The sequence below is a fragment of the Anabas testudineus genome, chromosome 21, assembly GCF_900324465.2.
Source record: "Anabas testudineus chromosome 21, fAnaTes1.2, whole genome shotgun sequence".
NCBI lineage: Eukaryota > Metazoa > Chordata > Actinopteri > Anabantiformes > Anabantidae > Anabas > Anabas testudineus.
The window spans coordinates 12,590,054-12,616,803 of NC_046629.1; the positions used below are offsets into that span (position 1 = coordinate 12,590,054).

General features: G+C 40.1%; 2 protein-coding genes across 3 annotated transcripts; both read right to left on the reverse strand.

The window, feature by feature from the left end:
• Positions 1-1,518: 1,518 nt before the first annotated feature.
• cdca7a (cell division cycle associated 7a) lies at positions 1,519-6,150 on the reverse strand. The gene is made up of 10 exons (XM_026375643.1): positions 6,077-6,150; positions 5,199-5,348; positions 4,928-5,050; positions 4,109-4,309; positions 3,932-4,003; positions 3,631-3,822; positions 3,406-3,534; positions 3,153-3,302; positions 2,932-3,068; positions 1,519-2,840 (listed from the first exon to the last, which is right to left on the reverse strand). Exons 1-10 carry the CDS (start codon positions 6,095-6,097, stop codon positions 2,807-2,809), a joined length of 1,209 nt encoding a protein of 402 aa, XP_026231428.1. The 5' UTR covers positions 6,098-6,150; the 3' UTR covers positions 1,519-2,806.
• Positions 6,151-6,927: 777 nt separating this feature from the next.
• Positions 6,928-26,633, reverse strand: zak (sterile alpha motif and leucine zipper containing kinase AZK). Of its 2 annotated transcripts, XM_026376873.1 has the most exons (20): positions 26,502-26,633; positions 24,801-24,990; positions 23,082-23,169; positions 19,963-20,064; positions 19,805-19,870; positions 19,673-19,701; positions 18,915-19,052; positions 17,276-17,362; positions 16,778-16,852; positions 16,584-16,690; positions 14,527-14,662; positions 11,237-11,281; positions 11,120-11,150; positions 10,883-11,022; positions 10,702-10,764; positions 10,527-10,616; positions 8,522-8,638; positions 8,345-8,419; positions 8,009-8,159; positions 6,928-7,849 (listed from the first exon to the last, which is right to left on the reverse strand). In XM_026376873.1, the coding sequence occupies exons 2-20, from the start codon at positions 24,957-24,959 to the stop codon at positions 7,149-7,151; spliced, it is 2,400 nt and encodes a 799-aa protein (XP_026232658.1). In that variant the 5' UTR covers positions 24,960-24,990; positions 26,502-26,633; the 3' UTR covers positions 6,928-7,148. The 2 variants fall into 2 exon arrangements, with proteins under 2 accessions (XP_026232658.1, XP_026232659.1); XM_026376874.1 differs by lacking the exons at positions 6,928-7,849; positions 8,009-8,159; positions 8,345-8,419; ... (4 more) ...; positions 11,120-11,150; positions 11,237-11,281 and adding an exon at positions 11,288-13,770.
• Positions 26,634-26,750: the final 117 nt, after the last annotated feature.

A 26,750-nucleotide genomic window follows, 5' to 3' on the forward strand; every position in this document is an offset into this window, starting at 1 on the left:
TAGTTGTGTAATTAGTAATATATAGATTTACAGATTCATTAGGAATGTCTTATAACAGCTACTTATTTAATTTAGAAATTGGCACACAAACAGACAGTTGTTTCAGCAGCTTCCAGTGTTCATCCATAAAAACATGGAAATGACATGCAGCAAAGTCTTGTTCTGATTTCCATTTAGCTAATTGATCATTTCGAGGAGGACTTTGTCTAAGTCTCAACTGGCTGACAGGCATTTGTCTTTGTTTCATACAGGCTCATGCGGGCTACGTGGCCCATCTCTGCCTGATAGTGTACACATTTGGATCTTCTAGAATATTCTAAGGTAAGTAGAATACCTTTATCATGATTGCTTTGTTATCTTTATTTCTAGCAACATATTAGCCTGGTAAATGTACCTTTAAACATTATTTCAGCCATCCCTCAAAGACATGGCTCGTCATTATTCATGCCTGAAAAATCCATCAGTACCGCTAAAATGCATGTATGCCATGTATTACTATTATTACACTTGAGTCTGCAGAGCTAAGCATCTGTTTTTCTGAAAGCGATCTTTGATAAATCCCGAGTCCATTTAACAGCACTTACCACTGAAGGTATTTCTGAACTTGAAAAAGATATTCAGTCTGCTACACAATAAAATAAGATTTCAACTTGGTCCCCAGTTGTCAGTCTACTTCTGATCATTGGTGCATTTGAAGGACTTTCTTGTAATGTACATTACTTCTGTGAAAAACATTACAGTTATTACATATTACATATTACAGCTGTATAAATAAGCAGCTTCTATATCAACTGAAGAGGTCGCAAATGCTGTGTTTACAACTTGTTTCCGTTGACTCCAAATGACTAATTATTGCAGTTAAACCTGCAATAAATCAGTTATTATAGGTTTAACCGTAGATAGAATGGGTAGATACAGTAGAACCAGATTGAACCCAACTTTAAGACAACCATTCACACAGACGTAACTAACATCACTCGTCCAGGTGGCCATTTTCTGACTATTCTAACAGGTATGTTTGAATATTTTAATATTGGATAGCAATTACAGTTTATACACTATATTAATGTGGGGTGGTGCATACTAGATGTTTTCTTTACCCTTAAAATAATCAAACAATCATTAATCTATCAATGATTTGTTAAACTTTGAGCACAGAGTAGTTCCTTTAGTGCAGCTGGAGGCAGTTGTAGTCATGGAGGCAGTTCACTCCTTTCCCGACAGTTCAGAGGTAACCCTCAGAGTGCAGGGGTTCTGACAGTCTAGCAGGAGATTGTGTTGACTATTTAAACGAGATAAGCTTAGTCAACATTGTCCTCGCTGAAGTAATGTAAACTCACTATAAATACAGACTGTGGAAAACACTCCAGTTCCACTAAACCTCCAGTTCTTCGGTCTTTAAGATCTTCAATCATTATGAGCATTCAGGATTTCTCCCCCATGTTTCAAAAACAGTAATTACAGCTGCCACTACTGTAGATAGAGTGATGGTCAAGTCGAAGAAAAGTAATAACGTGATTCTGCAGTGGCGAACGTTTTAATGAAAATGTACAGTTTACCCTGAGCACAAAGCAAGCATCAGCAGTTCAGGAGTACATTACCTGATAAACACAAGAAGCAGAATAACCTCCATCTGTCATTACAATAAAGAAGAAATCTCCCCCGCTGGTTATTTTGAAACATTTCATATAATCAGAGTTCGTCCTGGCACAGGTCAGATGAAGTACATTTCAAAGATGAACGACACAGAGGTTAATTCCATGTCATTTCGCGTAGAGTATCACACTTCTGAACAGAAAATGCAGGCCATAACTCTATAGCCACTTCAGTGGCACCTTCAACCATTCCTACTGAACAGTGTAAGGCAGAAAATGAGCCAAAGAGACTGGAGCAGAGCGAGAATGTGCTTTAACAGGGTAAAATGATTTACAGGTATGAGATTCCCATTAGAGTGTGCTAATTGTTTCCACACCATTAGTGACAGTTATCTAATGAGGGATATTTAACCAGGCGCTGTAGTATATCACACAGTTCCTCTCCGTTTAGAAGTGAGAGGCAGTGGACCCCGGTCTGTGCCCTTTCCACCTGCACTGCTTCGCTAGCAAGCAGAGTATTGAGCCATCTCTACAGGACATCCCAGGTAAAGCAAACACATTTTGCCTTTTTTAAACATACACACTTTTACCAGATTTACAAAAGGGTAAAAAAAACTTGTAAAAACACAAGCATAAATTTGAACAAAGGCACAAAGATGAATCCCTTGAAAGCAAAGTCATACCCAATAATACATTTAAAACAATGTAAAAAAAAAAAAAAAAAAACACATACAGTATAAAATTTCAACAGTATTTTCTGCAGCAGAGAAGATGATTCAGTCATAAAAGGGGATTTCTTACATGTCTGGGGAAAAGGAAATATGTCCATCAAATGCTAACATCTTGAAATATTAAGATCACAGGTGCTGTTTGGTAAATCTACACATTAGGGTTGAAACATTTCATTTAAATTCGATTTCCTCTGCGTTAGCTCACAACCATCCAGTCTTAATTTAAAGGCTGAACTATTGAGAACAGGCAGGAAAATATGTAGGAGAACAAAAAAAACAATAAACACTCTGAGCTGGAGGGAGCTGGCCATGTTGTGCCTCCTCCATACGTCAGTCAATGCTCAAAAGGTGTATGAAGTTTCACAAGAGGAACAATAAGCATTTTCTTCTAATTCTTGAAACACTACAACAGTAACTGAACTGTGTAAATGGTCAATGAGTATGTCGGTCAGGCCCAGGATCAGCTTCATCCTCCACACTTCACTCACTGCTCTCCTCCAGCTCCTTCTTCAAGCTGAAGAGAAGAAAAGAATCTCAGTGGTAAAAACACACATTTAAAAACATTTCAGCCAACACTTGTCAAATGTTACAAATGCTCTAGTTACCTTTTCAGGTAAGCATGTACATTGTCGAAGCCGTGATATTTAGCCAGGTAAACCAACACCCCTGTGGCACAGCGACCTTCTCGGGCACGACAGAAGCTGCAGTTACAGATCCCTCTGCACGGAGGGCACTGCCACTCCTGCCAATGAGACTGAAGTTAGTCACTCTCATCCAGCACATACACAAGACCATGTTAATACAGTCTCCACGCTCAAGTACTCACCGGATTCAGCAGAGCGTCTTGGACCTCCTCTCCATAGCGGTTACGGAGACAGGGGCCACAGAACTGACCCCTCACCCCCACACACTCTGGATTACGACAGTTTGTTTTTGTGTCAGTTGTTTTCTGGCGGCACTGGTGGCAAGTGGATCCCTGAGAGAAAGAAAAAAGGTTTTACTATCTGCAGCCACAGAGCTTTACAACAAAAAGGCAGCAGCTCAGATATTCTCTGCTTTACAGTGAAAGTGGGACCTACAGTGGAGCTGTTGTAGACTTTCTCTCGCACATTATGGCAAATGTTCTGCAGCTCTGCCTCTGTGATGTCCTCCACAGGACGCACCACGTGAGGAATGGCCTTGGTACCGTTGAAGGAGCGGCGCCGGTGCTGTAAATGAAATTAAATGTTTCGAATTTGATCAACACTTAGCAGTAGAATTGAATGTGAAGTTCATGGAGACAGACTATTTGCAATAGGACTTACTGGCTCGTCAACTTCCTCATAGTAGCGGCTTTTGCGAACCAGGCTGAACTTATCCTCTGGCTCATCCTCAGGAGTCGGGCTAGGGGGTCCGTCCACCAGAGTGCGGGATCGTGTGTGGGGTCGAGACAAGCGCTCTGGGTTTCTTCTGCAAGCTCCCGGAGATTTTATGGACCGCCGTGGTGCCTGTCGGGGCTGAAGAGGTTTAGATAACATCAGTTAAAACAGAGCTCTAATGGGACACAACATACGTTAATCTTGTGTCAAACAGAAAATGCAATAAACTAGCTTTAAGTGAAATTACCATAGCAGACATTGCCATCCGTGAGGGGAAGAGTCCGGGTACTTTGTTCAGCTCTGCCATGAGCTTTGCAAGCTGCAAATGCAAATCAATAAATTAATATATGAAGAAAGGACATTTCTGTAGCTGTCACCAGAGTTCAGAAATGTATGTGAAATATAAAAATATAACATATTGTACCATTTCTTTGTTCTCTTTAATATTCAGTGCTCTTTTGCTCATGAAGTTCTCTTCTTCCTCAGAGTCGGAGTCCACTACTTTAGGCTGAGGAAGTGGTTCGGATGCAGGCCTCTTCTTGCCGGTCCTCTTAGAGGGAAACGTCAGAGCAACCTTCAGGACATTAGACCTGCGGCCACGTCTCGGAGGTTCAGAGTCTACTTTCTGAAAAGGAAAAAATTATAAAATCTATAGTTAGAAGGAACATATGCAATCTCTGATGAAGTTATGAAATACACTGCCCGTCCAAAAAAAGAAAAAGTCACACACTAATATTTTGTTGGACCATCTTTGGCTTTGATTACAGCACACAAAAATCTCAAATTCTTCAATGGGCTTAAGGTCTGGACTCTGTGGTGGCCAATCCATGTGTGAAAATGATGTGTGATTTAAGCCTGATGAATCCTGGCGTCATCTTGTAATAAGTCTGTGCCATCAAGGAAGAAAACATCATCAGACCTGGTCATTCAATATATTCAGGTAGTCAGCTGACCTCATTCTTTGGGCACATAACGTTACTGAACCTAGACCTGACCAACTACAGCAACCCCAGATCATAGCACTGCCCCCACAGGCTTGTACAGTAGGCACTAGGCATGATGAGTACATCACTTCACCCGCCTCTCTTCTTACCCTGATGCTCCAATCACTGTGGAACAGGGTAAATCTGGACTCATCAGACCACGTGACCTTCTTCCATTGGACAGTTCTTAACCAGGTATTAGTGTTACTACTTTTTTTTTTTGGGATGGGAAGTTCATGTTGCAATTGTATTTTTATTACCATGGCTTTCAACTGGCTGTTGATCACGTTCTCCTCAAACCCGCTGCACGTGTCTTCCTCTGATGTAGCACCGGACACCTTTGATTTCTCTGCCATCCTCCTCGTCTGTCTTAAGCTGCCCCTCTAAACACATAAACACAGGGATTAGTTGCAGAGGGAGCTGGAAAGAGCCTACAACGGGCAACCTTTAGACCAACACATTATCTGGCACATAACCCCTTTAAAACCACGAGGATTGTATTTTATGTAAGACTTGGTGCTACATTATTACCGTATTTGCAAAGCCTCCATCGGAGCCAAAGCTGTCGCAGCTGTCATCAGAAGAAGAAGAAGAAGACGAGGAAGTCTCTATGGGAACCAGTGGGACGCTGCGAAAGCTCCTCAGACTCATCCTGGTGGTTGGAGGCTGGACTGCCAGTTTCTATAAAAGGAAAACAAGCAAGTCGTTTTATAACCAGCTAGTACAGTGTACTCCATCCAGGCAGGAAGTGTTTGTGTCTTTGCTCAACAACACTTTAACGGTATGGCACCTGAGGATATTTAAGTTTATGCAGACACACACTTCTTAATCAGCATTTAAATAACAATTCATACTGGATATCTCCACCTGATCCAGCTTGAAGGGCTTTGTATCAGTATGAATTACCCATGTCCTTGTTTAATTGTTTGAAACAATGCTATAAACTTTAAAAAAAAAAAAGAAAAATACAACTGTTATATAATAATGTAAATTTTCTGTGAATGGACTCATTGATAAATCAGCTAATGATTGATTTGTAATAGCTGCTCATGGACACACCCCTGCACACAGATCACACCAAATGCAGGTAACTAACTAGGTCAGACATATAACTACTGTAAAAATTCAATAAAGACACATTGCATTAACTTATTGTAAGTTAACAAGATCAACAGACAGCTTTTATAACTCGATTAATTTTGGTTTGTGTTTGTTTTTAACCAGCAACGATTGTTCGACTCGGAAACGACTTCAGTTTCCTGATCCAGGAAATAGGATTTAAATGGTAACTAAACTGTTATACACGGTCATAAAAACTGTACGTTTGAGAATCAATCAGACAGACTAAATGTCTTTGACTAGATGTCTACAAGCCTTTTTTCTTTTTTAATCCGTGCATGTGTTCTTACCTTGGAGCGGGTGGACGGCATTGTGTCCTTTAAACCTGGTCTCACTCAGCTCTGCAGCGAACCGCGGGTCCTGCAGCTGCATGCAGCTCGCATTTCCCGCGCCACCGCAGAGTCCTGAACGCTGCATAAACTCTAAATCTGTAGTCTAACAAAATTACAAACTCTCTGAAAACTACAGGAGGTAAAAACAATGAGCGGAAATCCGTAAAAAAATATTTGAGATATGTTCAAACCATCAAATCGTGAAAAATGAATTGATTTGTGTTGCATTTAAGGACTCAGTTTTGCGGGTCTTCCATGTACTTCGCCGTGGCGCGAATGTTTTATTTGTCGATTTGCATAGAAGGCGGGTAAAATCTTGACTTCATTCCAGCTTTGTAGCCCTGCAGCTATAAAACATATCAAATTGAATGTTGTGGAGTTCACAGCACATAACTTATGTGGATCAGAGTTTAGTGGATTAAACAGTAGAGTGTCTGAAGAATTAGGAAAAGGAGATTTAATGAGACACTGCAATGAAAGATATTGAATTATTTCTTTCTTTGCAGTGATTGCAGTTTATTAACATATGCAAAAAAAAAAAAAAAATGGAATAACATCATGAAAATTAAAATGAGACATGAACTTTGCAGGATTAAGTGTGTGCATGCTTATAGTACCAAGGAAAACATTACTACATTATAGTGGGGCCAGTGATACACAGTTAAATGAGTGGATCTTATACAAGTGAATATACAAGAGCCCAAAATGAACATACTCAGATGTAATTGGAAGAAGAAACCACAATATGTGCAGGATCTTATCTGCAATTTAATATGCAAAAAAAAAAAAAAAAAGGCAGACAAGGACTGAACTTTTTATTTTTTATTAATAAATACAGTAGATGCTGAGCATAGACTCATATAATATTAACCACACAACAGCTATTTTTTAAAATCAAAATCTTATTGTGTAAAGCATATAAACAGCGTGATTCTCTTACAACTGTTTATCTTGCAGCGTATTTCATATCTTTTTTCAGAGAAGGACATGTTGAGCATAAAAGAAGCTGTCAGTTCACGTGTGGCCTACATTAAGTTCTTCCTGCTGCACCGCGCCCTCCCCTGCCGCCCCTCCTCTGTCGACCTCTGACTTGTTTATTGTCCTGACGGGGTAATCTTTTCTGCCGCTCCACTTTGATCCAGCCTCCATCGCTGGCTTTGGCCCCCTCTTTTTCCTCACTGGGGTTTCCTGTCACAGACAATATACCTGGGATCGAGGGTGGGTGGTTCTGTGGTGTGACATTGTAAACGTTGGACCGTGGCCTCCCTGGCTGTCGTGAGGTTTTGCTGGTTTTATTATGAATATAGCTACCTCTAGTATAGGTCCATGGATTCCCCTTAACCTGCCCACTTCCCACAGATAAACTGCTGCCAAAGTAGCTGTTTCTGTGACGGTCACGCGCCGCTCCGGCACTGAGTGGGCGCTCTCGTTCCCTCTCTGAGGTGCTCTCTGATGTAGTGCTGGAAGGGCTGCTGCCCTTTGACCCCAGATAGAGTGGTGAGAGTTTGGCCGACAGGCTGGCAGTTGGCGACGAGCTGCGTGAGTCAATCCAGGGAGTTACATGGACACGGTTTGGAGAGCGGCGCACAGCTGCAGCATAAGAAGACTCCTGGCTTTCATGTGCAGACAGGAACTGAGGCAGAGTGGCAGTTCGAGCAGCAGACGGCTGCGGGGATTTCTGGTTGATTATGTGCCTCAGCCTTACGTTGTACATCCACGAGGGATCGATATCTAAAAAAAGAGGATGAAACTGGTGTCACGTACTGATCTGTATATATCAAATTTACAGGAAAATCAAGAGCAACATGTTGTTTTGTCTGGCAGTAGAAACAGTTGTTTGGGCACTTTTCAGCTCGTCAAAGACAACAAAACTATAAATATAACAATTACCAGAGTTTGCTCTGTCCCTGGGGTTCCAGTCGATGTCAGCTGGTGCTGTTTCAATAATCAGCTCCACAGTCTTGATCTCGTTTTGCCCACCACTGTGACTCCACGTCATTAGATAGCTGTGTTTTGTAGACTTTGGAGACTTGACATCATTCTGAAGTGTCATGTCGAAGGGAAAAGAGAATATGAGGACATTTAGTGTCAGAACTGTTTATACCTGTTTCACAGGGTGTGACTGGGACTTTAGTTTGTGATAAATTTGAAATGTGTATTTCAACATGATGCTGTGTAAATTTTTGTTTTTGTGAAGTGCGTCCCACAGAAGCTGAACTGACTCACCTCGTAGTTGACTGTGTAGTCCACTCTCTGGTTCTGTTGCATTCCAACCATCCATTTGTCCATCACAAAAGGAGGCTGCGTTGATAATAACATTAGATCATTGAAAAGTAAGAACCAAAACCACAATACCACAATCCTGTAGGTAAAGTACAATAAGTTAATGAGTTTTGACAACACCTTAGTCATCCGCAGGATTTCCACGTCCGGTTGGTTGGCATTAAAAATCACTTCTTTGATGTAGGTTACTGCAATGTCATCCCCATCAAGTTCCATGTACATTTTCCATTTGCAGTCCTTAAAAGAAAACAATTAATGATGACATAGTGTGGCTTCTCCGGTGCACCTGGAGACACCTGATCCTAAGAAAAAGTTAATAACTGCACGGTTCAATGTGGAGAACTTACTCCTGTACATAAACCAACAGCACAACCTAGAGGTGGTTAAATGGCAGTGGCCACACAGTATAACATAAAACATGAAAACTAGAAATTACACGGGGTCATAAAAAGGAGTAATTATATCAAATGCAATTTGAATGCAGTAACTCAGCATGGTCAAACTTAATTCACAAACAAATCTTAATGGAAATCAATTGTCCACTATTCTGCTATCTTCTACACTTCAGTTGCATTTTGTATAATTATTGTAGCTGAGATAAAGAAATAAATGACAATAGTGATTCATTTTATGCAAACATTTTAATTGTATGTGTCAAACATTTGATGTGTATTTATGTATTAATGCCAGCGTGCTCTGTATTAATTTTGGGGTATAAGAGATAGGTCAATTTTAGTTGATAAGGGTGAAAATGTATTCTTTATTATGAGTTGCCGCTTGCAGCATGCATTAAATCCTCACCAGGAGGCGGAAGTTTGAACAATTCCCTATCCCTCTTCTCCTGCATACTGAATGCTGACGAAGCAGTAATGACTCTGCCAATCCCCATAAGCTGGCTACGGAGCCACAGGTCACTGCTTAACCACGCAGGGTTCACGGCACAGTCAATCCATTGTGTAGTGATCATAGAGAAAGACATCAGAGGAGTGGCACTAACACACTCGTCTGAGGAGCCTTCGCCCTCTTCTGCATCGTCCCCAGGGGCTGGAAACGGCTCAAAGGGGAAGCTTCAGCAATCCTCTGGCTCAGAAACACACCAGTGGTCCCACGCTGGCCTGGTGTCGGCCCTGGACGGTCACACCAGGGCTCCCAGGTCCATGCTAGTCTAATCACTCCAGCAGAAACAATGTCTGGTAATGATGCCTAGGACCCGAGTGCGTCTAATGACAACTCATACATAATTCAGCACCTTTCACTTGGCTGCACGGTGATATCCTCATTAGTAGGGGACCCTCAGTGGCTGTCAGATGGTGGCCGCACAATCGCAGGCCCTCATTTTGTCTTTGAGAAGTGCAGCTGCTTCCATGACATCGCCAGCAAAGAGGGGCGAAGAAAAAAAATGCAGTGCGGGTTTGTTTTATTTAGTGCAAAAAACCTTCCAGTTTGTAAAAACAAGGCTGACACGGAACCTGACACCAGGCAGGGGAAAATAATTAGCTCTCATTTTCTCAGCCTCCTGTTTCCTTCTCCCTGCTGTGTTTTCTACCCACTAAACCACCACATGTCAGAAGAAATGGGAGGCAATTAGCAGGCTCGTTTCAGCCCTGCCGAACACACTGAAAGAGGACTATTTATGATGGGACAATGAACAGCTGAAAGATTAAATAACGTTTGCCTTTTAAAAAGAAAATGACTTCTGGCTAAATGGGCTATTTTTGATTAAATTCAAACAGCAAGTGAAGAGCCACCCTTTCTCCACAGTTTGAGACCCTAACAAAGGGCTGTGAGCAAGTCGAGGTGGATGTGGTGCATGGCTGAGAATGAAATGTTTATTTGTCTGGTTTTATATATGTCTAGTGATGCCTTCAGTGGTCAGCATGACAGCTGTCATCATGAATCCTCACAACAAAGAGCTCAGGACAAGGAGGCTGATTCAATCAACGCAAAAACATGGTTCTGTACATCTCCAGTATTTCAAAAGGGACTTTAATAACAACTATGATCAAATTAGATGCAATATTTATTTGTGACTCTCCCTAACCCTTTAAATTGAGCTACATCACATGCTTGCACCTAATGAATACGTTGAGGCAGAAAGTGTGTTTGTGTTTTACTGTAAACTTACAGATTTCCCAGTTCCTGGTTTCCAATGGTACCCAAACACCAGCTCCAGATTTACAGTTTTACTCAGTTCCACCTCCTTTTCCAGCTCATCCTGAGAAGATAAAGTGCACATTACAGGCTCAGACATGCACTGAAACGCAGGAACTACTTCTGACACTGAGGAAGAAATTTCAGACCTTCAGCAGTGGTGGGAAGTGGACGAATCCGAGGTAATCATTAGTTAGCTTCTCAATTTCAGCCTGCAAAAAAGACGAAATGTAAGATTAACTTTAATTCTAAATAACAATAAGCACAGAATTATGTGTAGATTGTAAAAAATATGTTGACAGTTGTGGTTAATGGTTAAATATGCCTTGCCTGAAGGTGCATGGCATGACCTTTAGACCTGACCCCCATGTCCCGCATGTCGCTTTCTGTGAGCAATAACAGCCTCTTTCCAGTGATGTGATTTTCTTTGAACAGGTCAGCGTACAACTGCATGTCGCATGAACTCTCCCCTGCCATAGAAATTGTATAAATGAAGTGTGTGAAGGTGCCAAAGTCCGCTTAACGATCGTCTTACGGTGTGAAACACAAGAAAGTAAATGAACAAACCTGCACCGAATATTTGCTGCATCCAGAAATACTGAAAGAATCAAATTGCCACAGATTAGATTTAAATAACTATGTTGTAGAGCTATTAAAATATATTTATAGTATACCAATACTGACCACATGCTCCTCAGTCCAGGTATAGATGTCAAGGGTTGGCAGCAACTGCGTAGAAGCACATGACAAATAGACGTAACAGCAAAAGAATATGGATGGATCCAGACATCATGTATGTATATTTATGTCACAGAGATCCTCAAGTAAAAATCTCAGGACTGAAGTAAATGTTATTAAAATGGAAAATAGCCATGTTCCTATCTTCAAGGCCATTGCTTTTCCGGTTACTGTGGTGTGTGATTAAAAGGACTTGCCTCTAATGGTCTATACCAAACAGAAATGTCCATCTGACTGATCTAAAGCGATCTATTTGAATGATAAATCATTTATTGCTCATTAAATGTAATCAGGCAGAAACATGCCAACCAAAATAAAGATTCCATCATTGTGATCATGAGCCTGCTGTATAATGACACAAATAATGGAATGGAAAATTGGGAGAAAGATGACTAAATGAATGAGTGATCCTCATTCACTGTCTTCTTCCCACGGAGTCTCATAACAGCTCAGATTATGAACTGAATGCTGGGTTCAATACACAGCCGCTGCCATACATTTCTGTACAGCCTGCTGCCTCATAAAGCCACTCAGCCCTGAAGCATTTCCGCCTCCTACAGCGTTGCAGTTTGGAAGTAAACAAATTTCGAAACACCCTGCCACTGCCAAAGACTCATCGGAGTGACATAACGTCACCTTTCAAGCCCCATATTGTATTTCACATATATGCTGATGACATATGATAACTGTAATTCAAATTAAAAACAGGGCTGTGCTTTAGGTGTTTATGATATGTGCGTGTGGAATCAGAAGAGATGAAAAAGACTTTGAGTTGGGTTGACTTCACACAATCCTGCCCCCATGTGGACTAATGGATGATGGTTAACTAGGCCTTGAATACTGAGAATCACAAAGTGGAAATAAATTTAGTATCACAAGAATAAACCCAACAAAAATATCCAGTGAAGCAATATATTATAAAATGGTTTCAGTAATGCTTTGTTGTAATGCTTTATTCAATCATAAAGATTTTGGTAATGATAGTAGCAGTACAACTTACTTCCACACAATTTCATTACTCTTTGTGCATGTATGGGAAGTAATATAGTCAATTAAAGACAGAGAGGTGAGCAGAGAGAGTCAAAAGAAACAGATTTATTGATAAAACAATGAAGGATGCTGGGGGGGGGGGGGGTCACATCAAGAAGCTGCAAGTTGCATGATCGAGGTTACATGTTACAGAAGTGACTAGATTTCACACAGGGGAATGTAAATATTGGTGGGAGTGCATGTTAATTGTTCTGTCTAGCATGATATCTCTAGGGCCTGACGACACAGGACTACAGGTGATGTTTGAAAAAGGAATATTAGCTCATAGCAGGAAGCTAACAAGCAAAAACGCAGGAATACAGAGGATTACATCCTCATGAGACCGACTGATGATAAGGGACAATATAATAGGCTATGCTCAAGGAAGCAAGTACAATACCTACCTAAGTATTAACGCTAATATAATATTCTCTACTGTAAAATGCAGGTCTTGGGGCTAATATTCAGTTAGATCAAATGTGTCTATAAGGTTTATTTGGTAAAAACTGTGACTTTTGATTGACTATTATTTATATAAATCATTTTTAAGTCATTTTGGCCTTAGGGTGAAGCACACTCAAAAAGTAAAATGTAAAATGAGAGAATGAAGCTGACAATCGCACAGTGTACACCCTCTCCTGCTGTTTTGAACCTAGGTCAGCCAGAGGGAAAAAAAAAAAAAACACATGTACTTTCTCATCCTGGTAAGAGACTGCATCTCAACAACTGCACTCCACCACATCCAGAACAAATTGGCCAATCTTAATGTCAGCAAAATGTCACTTCATCATAAAAGCCTGGCCTTCTCTAAGCAACTGGCTTACGTCGTTCTTTCCTCACAGCAGGGCACTATACATCCAGTACATTAGGCATACAGTAAATTACATCTATAATATCCATAGGTGGAGGAATTCAAATATGTTCTGTAATATGTTTCTGTGCTTCGCGGAGTTATTACTGAATGTGCTGCGCATTATAATTAAAACTTGAATAAAGCTTCAAAAATTGTATGTTCTTATACATTTTAAGAGTGGACTGAAGAGTGATGCAACAGTGCTTCCACAACACCAATAACGATTCATGTGAGATCACAGTATTGGACACGTGCAGGTGTGGCAACACCAAACATCGGAGAGGTTTTATTCACTGTCGTCAGACCAAGTGAAGCATCTCGTCCCCACAGTCATGTTGATTTTGTGGCCCTCTCTGACACAGCTCGACTTGGAGGAGTTCTGCTTGGCCTGCATGTTGACCTGCATGCCAGAGTGCAAGACAGGCTGGCCAAAGTCCATGGAAAACATGTCCCCAAAGCCTTTCATCACGGACAGCAGATTCACCTCCTCGTTACTCGAGGCTGTGATCTGACATGACATCAGCGAACTGTTTGATTCCTCCATCTTAGACTGATATAACGACTTAGCGCTTATCTTTTTTGCCACAGGTAAGAAGAGCTGAGAGAGGCAGGTGAAGAGCAGGGACAGAGGGGGAAAAGGGGAAACAAAAGAGAGGATAGAAAGGAAAAGGAAGTAAGTAATCAGGTTCAATCCACAAAATGAAGTGTAACTAAGAAGATGCGAGATGTTTTAACCCAAAAAAGATGTGATTGTGGAAAACAAGATGGTAAAGGGAAGCTAACAGAACAGATGTGTGGTGGAGTGGACGATGGGAAAAGAAAGGAAACCACATATTCAGTAAACTTCATTCAAAGGTTGTTGATGCCATTCCATGTTGCTGAGTGATATTTCCCAAGATAACGACACTGTACACCATTGTGACATGCAGAGTGAGATAAACAACAGTGTGACAGTGACAGAAACTGCAAACAATTAGATGACTGATTGATCTGGATATCTATTAATCACGTCTGTAATTTCTCTGCTGATTCTAGTTTCTCCAAAGGTTTTCTGTTTTTCTTTGTCATCGAAGTTGTAAACAGAAAACCTTTGGCTATGAGAAATTATAATATGCACTTAATACTGCAAACGGCGCCTGCGTCTCATAATGTGCTTCCCTTCCTTTCTCATTCCACACGTTTTACTTTCAAGTCGCTGCTTTCCAATTTCCACTTCACTCTATCAGGAAAACTCTGTACTTCTCTTAATGCATGTGGCGAATCCAGGAAATACACACGTGAACAGCAAATTGTAAAAGTGGGGCGATGTGAGGAGTGAGGTGCTGTGAAGAGATAAAGATGACGAAGAACTCACCGGGCTGTTTGACTGTTCGATGAGTTTGCGCTCCCACATCTTTAGGCGCCGCTCTCGCTCCTTCAGCTCCTGTTCCTTAGTGCTCAGATCTCTCTCCAGCTTCTTAAGTCTTTCTAATGTAGCTTCAATCTCACATCTACAGCAGACAGCAGCAAAGATCTTAGTCCATCTCTAAATATGTTCCATTGTTCCTCCCTTATATGACCCACTCAGCCCCACACACATGCTAAGAAGCAAATACATCTATTTTTGAAAGGAAGTTTTTAGCAGATGTTACTATAACAATAGTGTAGATGCATCTGTCAGTCACAGATTAATGCACATTTGGCACTAGTGACTATTTACGGCAGCGGTTGGACTACAGTAATGCCCACTGCATTACTGCTGATCAGTTATGTGTTTCTTTAACAATACAAACCCCTTTAAGTTTAAATGGCCAATCGTATCCTGTCTCAACACGTTTGGCACTTTTATGGCTGCATCATTTAGTTGAACATAAATATTTGGCATCTTTGGCAAGTGTGGGACTTCCCATGGTATTTAGAAATGAAGTTAAGAGCGTTTTGAAAAATGAATGTTTGAAAAGCAGCAACCACTTCAGATCTGTGGGGTTTATAGTTTTTGGACAACAGTGGAGCTCAGGCTTTGGATACACATAATTGACTTGTTAGGATCATCAGGATTTGAGACGTTGTCTTTTGCTCACTACAGTATAGCCCAGCAGGTGGAGCTGCACAGTGTGTCGTTGAAATCCATGCTTAGCTTCAGCCCAACAATGTTTTACATAAACAATGTAACCCAAGCAGGAAGGCCAATCCACACTCCACCCAGTGTGACACTTTCTAAACTATTTTCACTTTTACTTAGCTTGTCAAATAAATTTCTCTATTGTTTCCCACTTTCCTGAACAGATTTTCTCATTTTACAGGGTTGTATGCAAATTTAGTTTGCAACAAGAGACTTGTAGTTTAGTTTTACACATTCAATTTTGAACAAAATATTCATTTCTGTATCTCAACCACCTAAATAATTCCACACAAAGATATGAATACAATGATATTGTGGCCATTAAAGAGCTATAACTTGGCTTTTGACTTGTATTATGTCAATTAGAATACAAAGTGTTGACTCCCAGCTTTATTTGATGGCTTTTACATCCACATCAGTGTGGCATTGTAAAGTATGTGTAAAGTATATGTAAAGTATGTGTAGATCAATCCTGCCCAAGAGTAAAGAGAGCTAACATTTCTACACTGTCAACCCAGTATGAACCTGAACACCTGTTAAACACGAAACATTTTTACATCATGGCCATTCTTTCATTTAAAGCCTAATGAGCTGAATAACAGTCAAAAACATGATCTGTGATACCAATACCCATGGCCTGCTCTACATAAGATATACAAACTATAATGCTTCTATTTCTGGATAAAGCAGATCAGCTGCAGAATAAGCACCTGCATGACCAATCCCATCCCTCTACCACAAGGCTCTTCTTTCGTTTTCAGTCAAACCTCCTCGTTGGCTAAAACCACTTGTTCTATCTGTGTCACACATATAGAAACCAGTCTCTGGTTTCACTCCGACCTGCTCCACCTGCAGATGGCTGCCTGGACATATTCCCATCAGCACAACTTCTGAGGAAAAACCTCAGAGCACAGACAAGCCCAGCAGAGAGGCAGACAGAGAATAAAGTAACAGCTGAGACTCAGGCTGTGCTGATCATCACCAAACCTCCAGCTGCTCATACAGGCCAATTAAACACTTCTACTTGAAAAAGATGGTGATTATTTTTAGGGCCTTATGGGTAAAGAGAGGAAGTATATCCAGATGGATGATTCTTTGGAGGTTTTCATGCCTTTATGTAGCTATCAGTGTAATTATTAAAGATCTATATGCATGAACTCAAGTTCTTTTTTGTATTTCATGGCTCCCATCAGCTACATTTCCACCTCATTCTTTGACAACAGTTGCACATTTAGGCTGCAGCAGTATACTGGTGAAGAAAGGGGGTTATAAATACATTTACTGGTTCTGGAGACGGCTGATCACATTACCTCCATTCAGCCTTGTTGTGAAGAAACGAGTTGCACTGTTGAGGAAGTTGGCTGTCGTTAGACATGGAGTCCAGAGTAGAGAGGATCTGCTTAAACACTGGCCTTACCTAAATGAACACAAAACACTTGTATCTGTTCGTGATTCAAATTAAAGCATAAATATGTTGTTTAGCGTGACTTTGTGGATAACTTACTTTTGGCTCTGTTGCCCAGCAGTTCCTCATGAGCTCAGCAAAGCTGCTAGGGCAGCCACTAGGGATGGTTAACCTCTGAAACACATACGGTAAGTTGGAAAAATGTCAGGAGGTCAGGTGAATCCCTGGATAATTGGGTCTTAACTTAGTATTCTGTTTCCACTGTTTATGCTAAAATGAGTCTCCGGGTTTCAGGTCCATGTTTAATGTACAGTCATGAGAGTGGTATTAATCTTCTCATACTTATCTCTGCAAGAACGACAAGAAGAACTACGTGAAATACGTGAAAGTAGTTCTTTAACTGAATAAAGTACATGTAAGATGTAATATAAAAATATACAGTTATGTACTGGCAATAAATATAAATGTCATAATAATAATATGCAGTAAATATCAACGTGAGTGTGAAGGAATGGAAATTTTTGAACAATAATGATCCCCCATTTGTGAGGGTCAGTACTGTGTACACTGTGTACATCTAATCACACGCTTGAGTACCTCATTTTTCTCCACCACCAGCCAGGCCACTTGTAAACCTTCCAGGCCTTTGAAAGGTATCTCACGGGTGAGCATTTCCCAAAGCACCTGTCACAGAAATCAAGAGGTAAACAAAGGACCTACACATATACATATATACATGTATACAAATGTGGTAATAGGCAACAATCTGCTGTGGTGCTCAAGCATGTGACATGATTTCACATAATAAAGTAGAGATACATAAATACTGTTCAGCAGGTAGCATGTTTTATGTTTTAATATAGCATAAGTGTTCATTAAAGATGATCAAATGTATCATAGATAAAAAATAAACACAACATTCATGTAATATATTTCCAACACCCCATGGGGTTTACTGTATTTGCACCATATGTAATCTGCATTTCTGTACTTGTCGGTTGCCTTTCATTACATATATGTAATCTACTACAGAAATCAGTGCCTCTTAAAGGGGAATACTTAAATTTGCAAATCGTGTGCATTACTTCTGGCATAGAAAACATCCACTGCAATTATAAAAACTGTCTGTTTACTTTGTAAAGTCCTACATAGATCTTAGGAAATATAACTTAAAGATTTTTTTAAAGAAAAACAGCAGGTTTAAGGTTGAGGGCAACTGGTAATGGTTTCCATTTTAAAGGTACTTTGAAATGTCTTTAGACAGTAGATTCAAAGAGAAAGAACGAGATAGAAAGTTTCTAAGAAGCTGTAATTCAGCAAAGGTCAGAATCACTTCTGTTGTCCACTTAAGCTGAGAATGAAACACAGAAATGAAAATATCAGCAGGATTGGTTGACTGGCAGTTGTTTTTAAGCCTTGAATGACTTTAGTGCAATCTTGTATGTATTTGATCCAATTTTTCACAGTTGGATTTAAGCATTATTGTCTGTCAAACCTTTCCTTTAAATGACAAAGAAATTCTTATAAATGTGTTCTGACTGGGTTCAGCCCAGGCTGTGAGTCTCACTGCCCTTGTCAATCACTCACTTGTGATCTTTGATAATAAATATAACATAAATGAATGAATAAATAAATAACTCTTCTAACTCCTATTATGGTCTTAGGAACTGTCCTGAACTAATCCTAAATCAATGTTGTTTAAAGAAGCTAAAAGCAGCTTTTTGCACTGTTTAAGCTGTAAATTTATGTCCATTAGCCGGTAGCTGTCCTCCAAATGTCATGTGTCGTGGTTGCATCACATCTATCACAACTTCTTGTACACTTTAAATGACACTGAGAGGCTACAAATAATTCATTGTTTTCAACATTATATATGCTTCAGTGTACTAAAACATTAGGAAAAAGAAAGCCGGCATTCTCCTATGATAATAGTTCATGTATAGGAACAATGTACTATTTAAAATATTTGTCATATATTGAATAGGGCATAAGTGAAAGGAGGAGGTTAAACAATGGTCGGTGAAACCTTTTTTTAATATATACTTTTAATATACTATTTAAAATGAGCCAAGTTAGGTTTATTGTTCTTTTTTTGCTGCTTTAGAATCATCAGATTTAAGTTTTAGTTTAATATTAATAATAATAATAAATAGAAGAAATAGAAGAAGATCGACATGCTTTATTGATGTCTTTCAGGGTTATGAGAGGTTCCCGTCCTCTTCTTCTCGCCACTCACCACTCCATATGAGAAAGTGTCACAAGTCTCAGACACAGGCAGGCTCTGGATCACCTCTGGAGCCATCCAGGGAAACGTACCAACCAAGGACATGTGTGTTGTGTGGGTCAAGAACTTAGACGCCCCAAAATCACAAATCTGTGGAGATTTGAGAGAGAGCAGAATAGAAATTAACAATCAACAGTGTAGAGTTTTTCTCAACTGGAATCAGATGATGATTGGTGTTAGTAAACTGTACAAATGTGGGTTTCTTTTTTGAGGATCACTTTTTTATCTGATAGTTTCACAGTGGTCCCCAACCAGACTCAAACTGCAGAGACTGTGGCTACATGGCAATAACCACTAATCCACAAGTGCGCTCCACAAATGTGGGTTTCTACTGCACTGTAATCACATTATTTAGGTCACTGCAGTGTCACAGGAAAATGTAATTTAGCACATTGTGGTCTCTTTGATACAGCAGCTGAATACAGAATATCCCTAAACAGGCCTGGCAAAACATGTATGAACAGACAGAATAGCTTTCCCTAAAAACTCTAACACTGATACATCTGCTTTTTCCCTTTGGGTGATGCTGTCAGTGGTTTCTTGTAAATGCTAAGTTAATCACTGCCCTCTTGTGTCCATATACTGCAGTTAAATAAAGTAGACGTATTCCAAGCAACTATTAGACATATAACATTATATTTTCATCTAACAGGACAATTTCACTTCACCAGAACTATGTATGTTCAAGCTCAGCCATATAAAAAACCTACCTTGAGAACTTTGTCTGCAGATAAAACAACTGAAAGGGAAAACAGATTTTTTTTAAAGTCAGTGTAAAAACACATAAATAAATAAATATGTATAGGGCATGGTAAACTGATGGAAGTAATAAAATCTGTTACCATTCCTGGACTTTAGGTCTCTGTGGATCACCTTAACAGGGGCCTCTGAGTGTAAGTAATGCATCCCTACACGTGAGATAAAGGAGAATTGAGGACATTAAGAAAATGAGAGTTTCCAGTTACTCAATTAATCGAACGACGGCAGTCACAGCTGTTACCTCTGGCAATCTCTCCAGCCCATGTCATGATCTGTCCCATGTCCATCTCCTCACTCTCATCGCTGGACAGGTAATCATACAACGACCCACCACTTGCATACTCTGTGGAGAAATGTGATTACATTGACTTAGCATTGGAAGAACTGATGGCAGCAATCAAATGATTAAGTAAAGTGTGATTATTTGTGGTCGTCAAATGTCGTGAAAAGAGAAATGTCTTTTCTTGAGGCGTTACATTAAACATTTGAGTGCGGCATGTCGGAGCATTACGTGAAAACAATATATAGTTGAAATTCTGGTGCACAACTCCTGGAAGCCAGCTGACAGCATCTTGTTTACAGATTGCACTTGTCACTGGCCTGTCGCTGTGGATGAGCTCAATTTTTCACAGTGTACATGAACACACTGAGTCATCCTGTTCCCTCAGGACTGGATGTGTCAAATTCTGATATTTCTACGACACAAAAGAACAATCTTGCTGCTCTGGTTCATACTCCTCTAATAGGCCACAACCTTGAAAACCATGTGGCCTTTTGCCAAACCGTCTTTACAAGACTCACAGGAGGCACAGCTTTGAAAATGAAAGAGATAGAACAGGCAAATCAACATTTTTGCTACCTGTAGGCTACCTTATGAAGTACTCGAATAAAGATAAACAAGCGCTACCTCATACTAACTGCAACAGCAGGAAACATCTGTTTGTGCATAATAACCTAATCATGTCTTAGTCCAGCAATGTAAACATGCACACGCACCAAGACAAGTCTAACTAACAAAAACACACGGGTTTTTCTTCTTATTCTTTGCGTCGGCTTTTTACTTGTGTTGAATTAAACCTGGATGATGGCGGGTATAGAAAGTGTGTTTAAATACAGTAACATGCAGCCACCATAAAGCTGAGTCAAACCACACATCTCTTTTTGAACTTTGTACTTTAATATATCCGTCCACATTCCAGAGATAATGTGACCTGTGGCTCTGTTGTAAATTGCACTTTGATTTCACTGCCATTCACCTCCTCAGAGCGAATTGGTCTAATGTCACAGAAAGTTTATTACATCAGGTTTATGACGCTGCTGACTGACAGGAGATATTGTCAAACGGGAGCGGGTCAACAGAGACAAACAGGCCTCTCAGATAGGTTGTAGATACTGGCTGTTAGGGAGAGCGAACTGACCGACCCAATAGTGTATGTCAACAGACAGAGGAAATTTATAGCAGAGCTGATGAATGTGGACATGGCATGGTCAGGGTGGTCATAAACATCTTTCATGTGTCTGGTGTTAATTAGTTTCTGCTTTGACAAACAGAGACAGCAACCAGCTCCTTGACGACAAAGCCTTTCTCTTTCACGGCCGCAAAATACTACAGCGCCTGCTAAGGAGCCGCTTGTCACGGGTTCTTCTCCACTGGTCAGGCGCAGTTCTGCAAGTCATGCTGAGCAACTGTAAATGCAGTGGTCAAAACTTCAAGTGGTTCACTCAGCTGTTAATGATATCTGGCTCTTTAACTGTTAATAATTTCTTGGTTTCTTTCAACTTTTCACATAACTTTTACGTAGAAAGCGAGGTTTGCACAACATTGACACTGAACGCAGATTCAACCAGATTCCAATTTCCAGTTTATCCCACCCAGCACCAGCTCCTATTTTTTATACTGCTTTTAGTTATTCCAGTGATATGATGTGTATTTTTTCTAACCTTACCTTGATGCACTTGTTGTAGCGTGATGCTTTTTATGTTCAATAAATGTATGGAGGAAAACAGCGATTATCTGCAGGGACGAGGCATTTAGACACGTTTCTGCATGAATCTTTCCCTAACTGTGACATAAATTCAGTTCGCAGGATTTCTCTCTCCACAAAAACGTTTTTGTAATGATGCTGTTCTGATTTATGATTACATCTCTCGCTGTACCATTCATTGTAGTGTTTAAATACACTTAGTATAAAGTATTTCAGATGAAAGCTCCTTTCAAGAGAGAAATGTAACAGCATCCGAGGTTGTGGGAGGAAAATGAATCGCAGTGTGCTACAGTAGATAACACACCATAAACACATTCGATTTAGTGAGGCCAGACAAAGGGAACAAAGGAAATCTTGTATGTGTTTCTGCTGCACTGCTGGACACTGTGTATTGTCCACATGATGAAAGCGGGTGATACTCCCTGTTCGGGATATTTTCACTAACAGTGTGTTTTGCTGTTTATCTTGAAGGACACTAATCTTTGCAGCAGTAGGGACAAGACATGGCTTATGGTTGCTAAGTTTCCCAAACCTGGAAATCCCTAGATCAGTTTTTGATGTAGAGTGAGTAAACAAGTTAAAAGTCTGTAGCACAGCTTCTATCTACGTGTAGGTTGAGCTATTTATACTAAACTGCTGCTCGAGTGCTCTTTTGTTTGGCTTGTCAGAAAGAAGGACTGGTCCCCAGTTTCTCGAAAGTGAGGATTTCCTATTTTAATCACAGTACACTGAATATTTAATAAGTTTTGCATTGTTGGTTTATATTATCTAATGGGCTCGATGTAGCTTGTAACTGTAAAAAACGAATTTATTTAATTCTATTACATTTCATTCCTTTCCCTCACTGATAAATCCAGAATCTATGACTATGTAAATATTATTAAATTACTGCTGGATTCTCAGTTTCCACATCCTGCTTGTGTAAGTTGTATATTATACTGGCAAACTAGCTGCCTAACTTAAGTTTGTACGTTCGCATTTTAGTTTAGTTTATTAGTATCAATAAACAACACACATTTTTCAACTGAGGGGGACTTGTACATTCCCGCTAGCGCCTTGTTTTCTGCAGTCCACAGTTACATGAGCTTTGCGGGTTGAATCATTCTCTCAGCCTCATCTACACAAAAAACACAAGCACAAAACTAATCTATCAATGTGTACACTTCCTGAACCCTCTGGCATCCACTACAGCTTCCATAGAAACCTTTGTATCATTCATTGTTGAACAAACTGTGCAACTGGTGCAAACAGATTCGGCTGCTGCATTTTCTGTCACGATAAGGCTCAGTACGTCTGTTGGACATTACTTAATATTGAGTAATACTGTACTGTACATAGAGAAGTGTGAAGGTTTTGTAATTTAAAAAAAACTTACCAGTGACAATTCCATAGTTAGGAGCCTCAACAATCGCTCCATAAAACTGAATGATGTTGCGGTGGCTGAGAACACTGAGGATTTCAGCCTGAGCAATAAACACACAAATAGAAATCAAGACTTCTTCATTATTAAGAAGGTTTCTTTACAAAAGTCTGCAAATCATCACAGGGGCATCTAAAGAAGCAGGACTGAGAGTCTCCAGCTATAGCTAGCAGCAATGTGAGGAAGCACTTCTACATATGAATGGCAGCATGTTGATGTTTCACATATACACTATCTCAGGTTTGAGTGTGCATGACAATTATTTCTTTTTTGGTCGAATATTGTACTTTACTTGATTTTCTGAATATCTCATCATGTGATATTTTTTCTCTTTTTGCATCAGATAAAATACATCAACTAAATAATTACTAATAATACACAGATATGCTGAACTTAAATGAACATTTAATGAATTATGAAAAGTTTTCAAAAAGAGTTTGAGAAACACAGATGACCTACACTCGATTTTGTGCCTGAACGCCTCACCAGACCTGCTGCTGTGAGGAATGGTCACTCATTTGGTTCATTTACTACAAGACTAGAGGAAATATCTGATATCCAGGAGATTTATTAATTTACAGGCACCAGGGAGAGGTGGGATGTTTGTCATTCTGAGAGACTCTGCTTGTTTAACAGGTGTTTTGATTAACTATTTTATTGCTTTTTATCGAGCGTACAATAACAAGTCTAGTGTAACATCTCTTTCTTTTAAATCCAGTAAACTAGTCAAGTTTCACATTTGTACTTTTGAACCATAGCAAGTACATTTTAGAGCATCATACTTTTACTTGGATTTACATAGAGTATTTTTAAACAGCTAAACAGTAAGTAAAAGGTGAAGGTTATCAGTATCGTAGGTATCTGGACAGAAACGTAAGTTGGAAAAGTTGACATTTTGGATGAAAAGTTAAGAGACTACAAACCATGGTTCTTATGCTTAATTACAAAAATCACCAAATCCATAAGGATTAATTCTCATGGGACTGGAAAATGTATTTAAAATGTCATGGTGATTCATGAAATAGTTGGAGAGATATTTCAGTCTGGACCATAGTGTTGGTACAACAGACCAAGAGCCATCAGCATGAATTAAATACAGCATGAATATACAATATATAGAGACATATTAACATAAAGTCTTACGTGTCACCAGTCCTACAATGAACAGAAACCTGACAAAACTAATTCATTTAATTGTATTCAAACACTATAATTAAATGAACAATTAGTTGAATGTGAAAAGATTACATTATTATTTTCACTGAACAATCATCTCTCCAACACTTGAGTGAAGCTGAATGGATATCTGTGATCTTTTACAATATTATAAAAGAAACCATGAATATTTTTCTGAATATCTCATCATAGTCCAATAAATGTAGTACAATCTTCCTGAAAAGATTTCAAAGATAATTCCTTTTTTGTCTTTAAGACAATGAGCCTGATCTTTCAAAGGGATTTTAAGAATGGTTCCTGCTGTAATTGGGCCAAATACATTCTTTCATTTGGGAATAATGTTTCCTTTGCAGCACATTGCTAAGAGTGGGGGAGTATAAGAGCGTGAGTGATGGGTAAAGAAGTCAATACATCCCACTAAATGGGGTAGCAATTAAAATGATTACTCTACTGACAATTAAAAAGTATATGAAAAGCCCAGCCAATTATGACTCCTACCTCGTTTTCAATCTTGAGCAGTTTTTTCACTGCCACCTCTTTGTCCTTGGAGATCCACCTGGCTCGGTACACACTCCCGAAGCTGCCGCCGCCACAGTTCTCATAGAAAACGATGTCATCAAACTTGATTTGCACGAAGGAGGCGCTGGGAGACGACATCTCATAATGACACTTAGCACCAGTTCAGCTTCTAGGGGGATCACACGGAGGGAGGGAAGTCTGGTTCACTCAACAAAGTCCTCTATGACAAATGAACCTGTTGTTGTACTTCAACAGAACAGCTTCGTACTGAAACACAACAGCAGATTAGACTGGACTCCAACATGACCCGTGTGAGGCCGCTGTGCCATTGGCTGATTCTGCATGTAGTGTCAGTGTGACATCCCTGCTTTTAGCTCTGTGATTTACTGACCATCCTCTGTCTCTTTCTTCTGTCTACACAGTCATCATCATCGTCGGAACCAGTAAGCTATGAGCTCAGGGTCCAGACTCTGCTTGTATAAGGGCGAAGGCATGCCTGGCATGCGGTGATCACGCAGCCAAAGACTATTCCAGCACGCTCTGCTGTGTTCGGTACAAGTAAGGCTAATGCTCATGATGATAAACCGTCTCTGACTGTGTCAGGACACAAACCTGGAGAGCCCCTCATATTCTCTTTATCTTCTAAACTAAAAAATGAGCTCTTGTTGCCTGTGTAAAGGCCATACATGCAGTATTTGTGTAAGCCAGGGTTAGGAGCAGCACAATGCTCCTAAACTGGAGTCCACACAGAATGATTATCACATCCTTTTGTTTGTCTGTAACAGCATAAAAGCATCTTGTAAAGAAATAATTCCATCATTACAGGAAATTGTAGCTCTGTTATTGTTCATAGGTTTCCCATTTACAGCTGAGCAATTACAGCTTTTAAAAGGCTGTTACCTGGGTCTTCATTGGGATTGCTATCCGTCTCAGTGGGGAATGCCTCTATTGTCACAGGGGGGAGCCATTGCTTTCTGCTGATTTACTTGTATTCATGCTATACTTAGCCTCACAGCAATTTTCTCAGCGGACCAGCCCCCCATTATTGTCCATCTACTCAAGAAGCCAGGGTTACTGTGATGTGGCGGCTCTCTCCTGCACAAAATCCTGCCAGTTTCTCAGTTAACAGCAAACACTGCTTTAAGCACTGCAAGGATACCGGCCTGATAACCGCAGGTTGTTACTGTGATCAAATCTAAATGAAAAATAACTCCCCCAAAGCTACCGGGTGGTACGGTGGTCTGTGAGCTTCTGTTTCACATCCTGTCATCCGCCAAATCTGCTGCGTGGTTATATTTAGCCACAGACAAGTTGATATCACCACCTTAAATACATGTCAATGACTGTTCAGTGATGGATGTAGATCATGGCTCAGTGTGAGTGTCTCAGAGTGACTACATGTCTTTTATGAAGTCATGGTGTCCTGCTGACATATAATAAAACCTGACAGTACATAACAGTCTGCTGTTAACAGAAAAATGAGCATTACTATGATTAATGCATTTATTATGATAATATACTGTATAATGATCCTACAGAGTGCTTGATCCCTCATCAGCCTGTACACCACCTTATTAACTTTACACAACAAGCACGTTGTAATCTGTGCAGTAACACATCTAACACACACACACACACACACACACACACACACACCTACACACACACACACATACATACCGACATGAAGTGTGAAGAGCCGCTCGTCTTCGGTGCAGCTGAAACAGGAGCAGAGGAGAAACTTTGTGTAAAAGTGTGTCCGAGTTCCGGGAAACTCTCATGTGACGTTTGAGGATTTCTCCACAGACTCCGCGCTCGTTTCTCCGGTTTCACAACTTCGCTCAGGGCCCTTTCCACCCACCATACCGATGGCAACAGCTCCCCCCGCTGGACCAAAGAGGGACAGCAGCCACGCTCCTCAATTGATGT

What these genes read in the sequence shown, in the direction of transcription:
- cdca7a (XM_026375643.1), bottom strand. Translation starts at nt 6,097, where the DNA reads ATGCCGTCCACCCGCTCCAAG. An exon ending in TTAAAGAGAACAAAGAAATG is followed by an intron (nt 4,004 to 4,108) that starts GTACAATATGTT and finishes TTGCATTTGCAG; the next exon opens with CTTGCAAAGCTCATGGCAGA. An exon ending in GTACATGCTTACCTGAAAAG is followed by an intron (nt 2,841 to 2,931) that starts GTAACTAGAGCA and finishes TCTTCTCTTCAG; the next exon opens with CTTGAAGAAGGAGCTGGAGG.
- zak (XM_026376873.1), bottom strand. Translation starts at nt 24,959, where the DNA reads ATGTCGTCTCCCAGCGCCTCCTTCGTGCAAATCAAGTTTGATGACATC. An exon ending in CTGCAGACAAAGTTCTCAAG is followed by an intron (nt 19,053 to 19,672) that starts GTAGGTTTTTTA and finishes AAATCTCCACAG; the next exon opens with ATTTGTGATTTTGGGGCGTC. An exon ending in CCTGGACTGAGGAGCATGTG is followed by an intron (nt 11,151 to 11,236) that starts GTCAGTATTGGT and finishes TGATTCTTTCAG; the next exon opens with TATTTCTGGATGCAGCAAAT.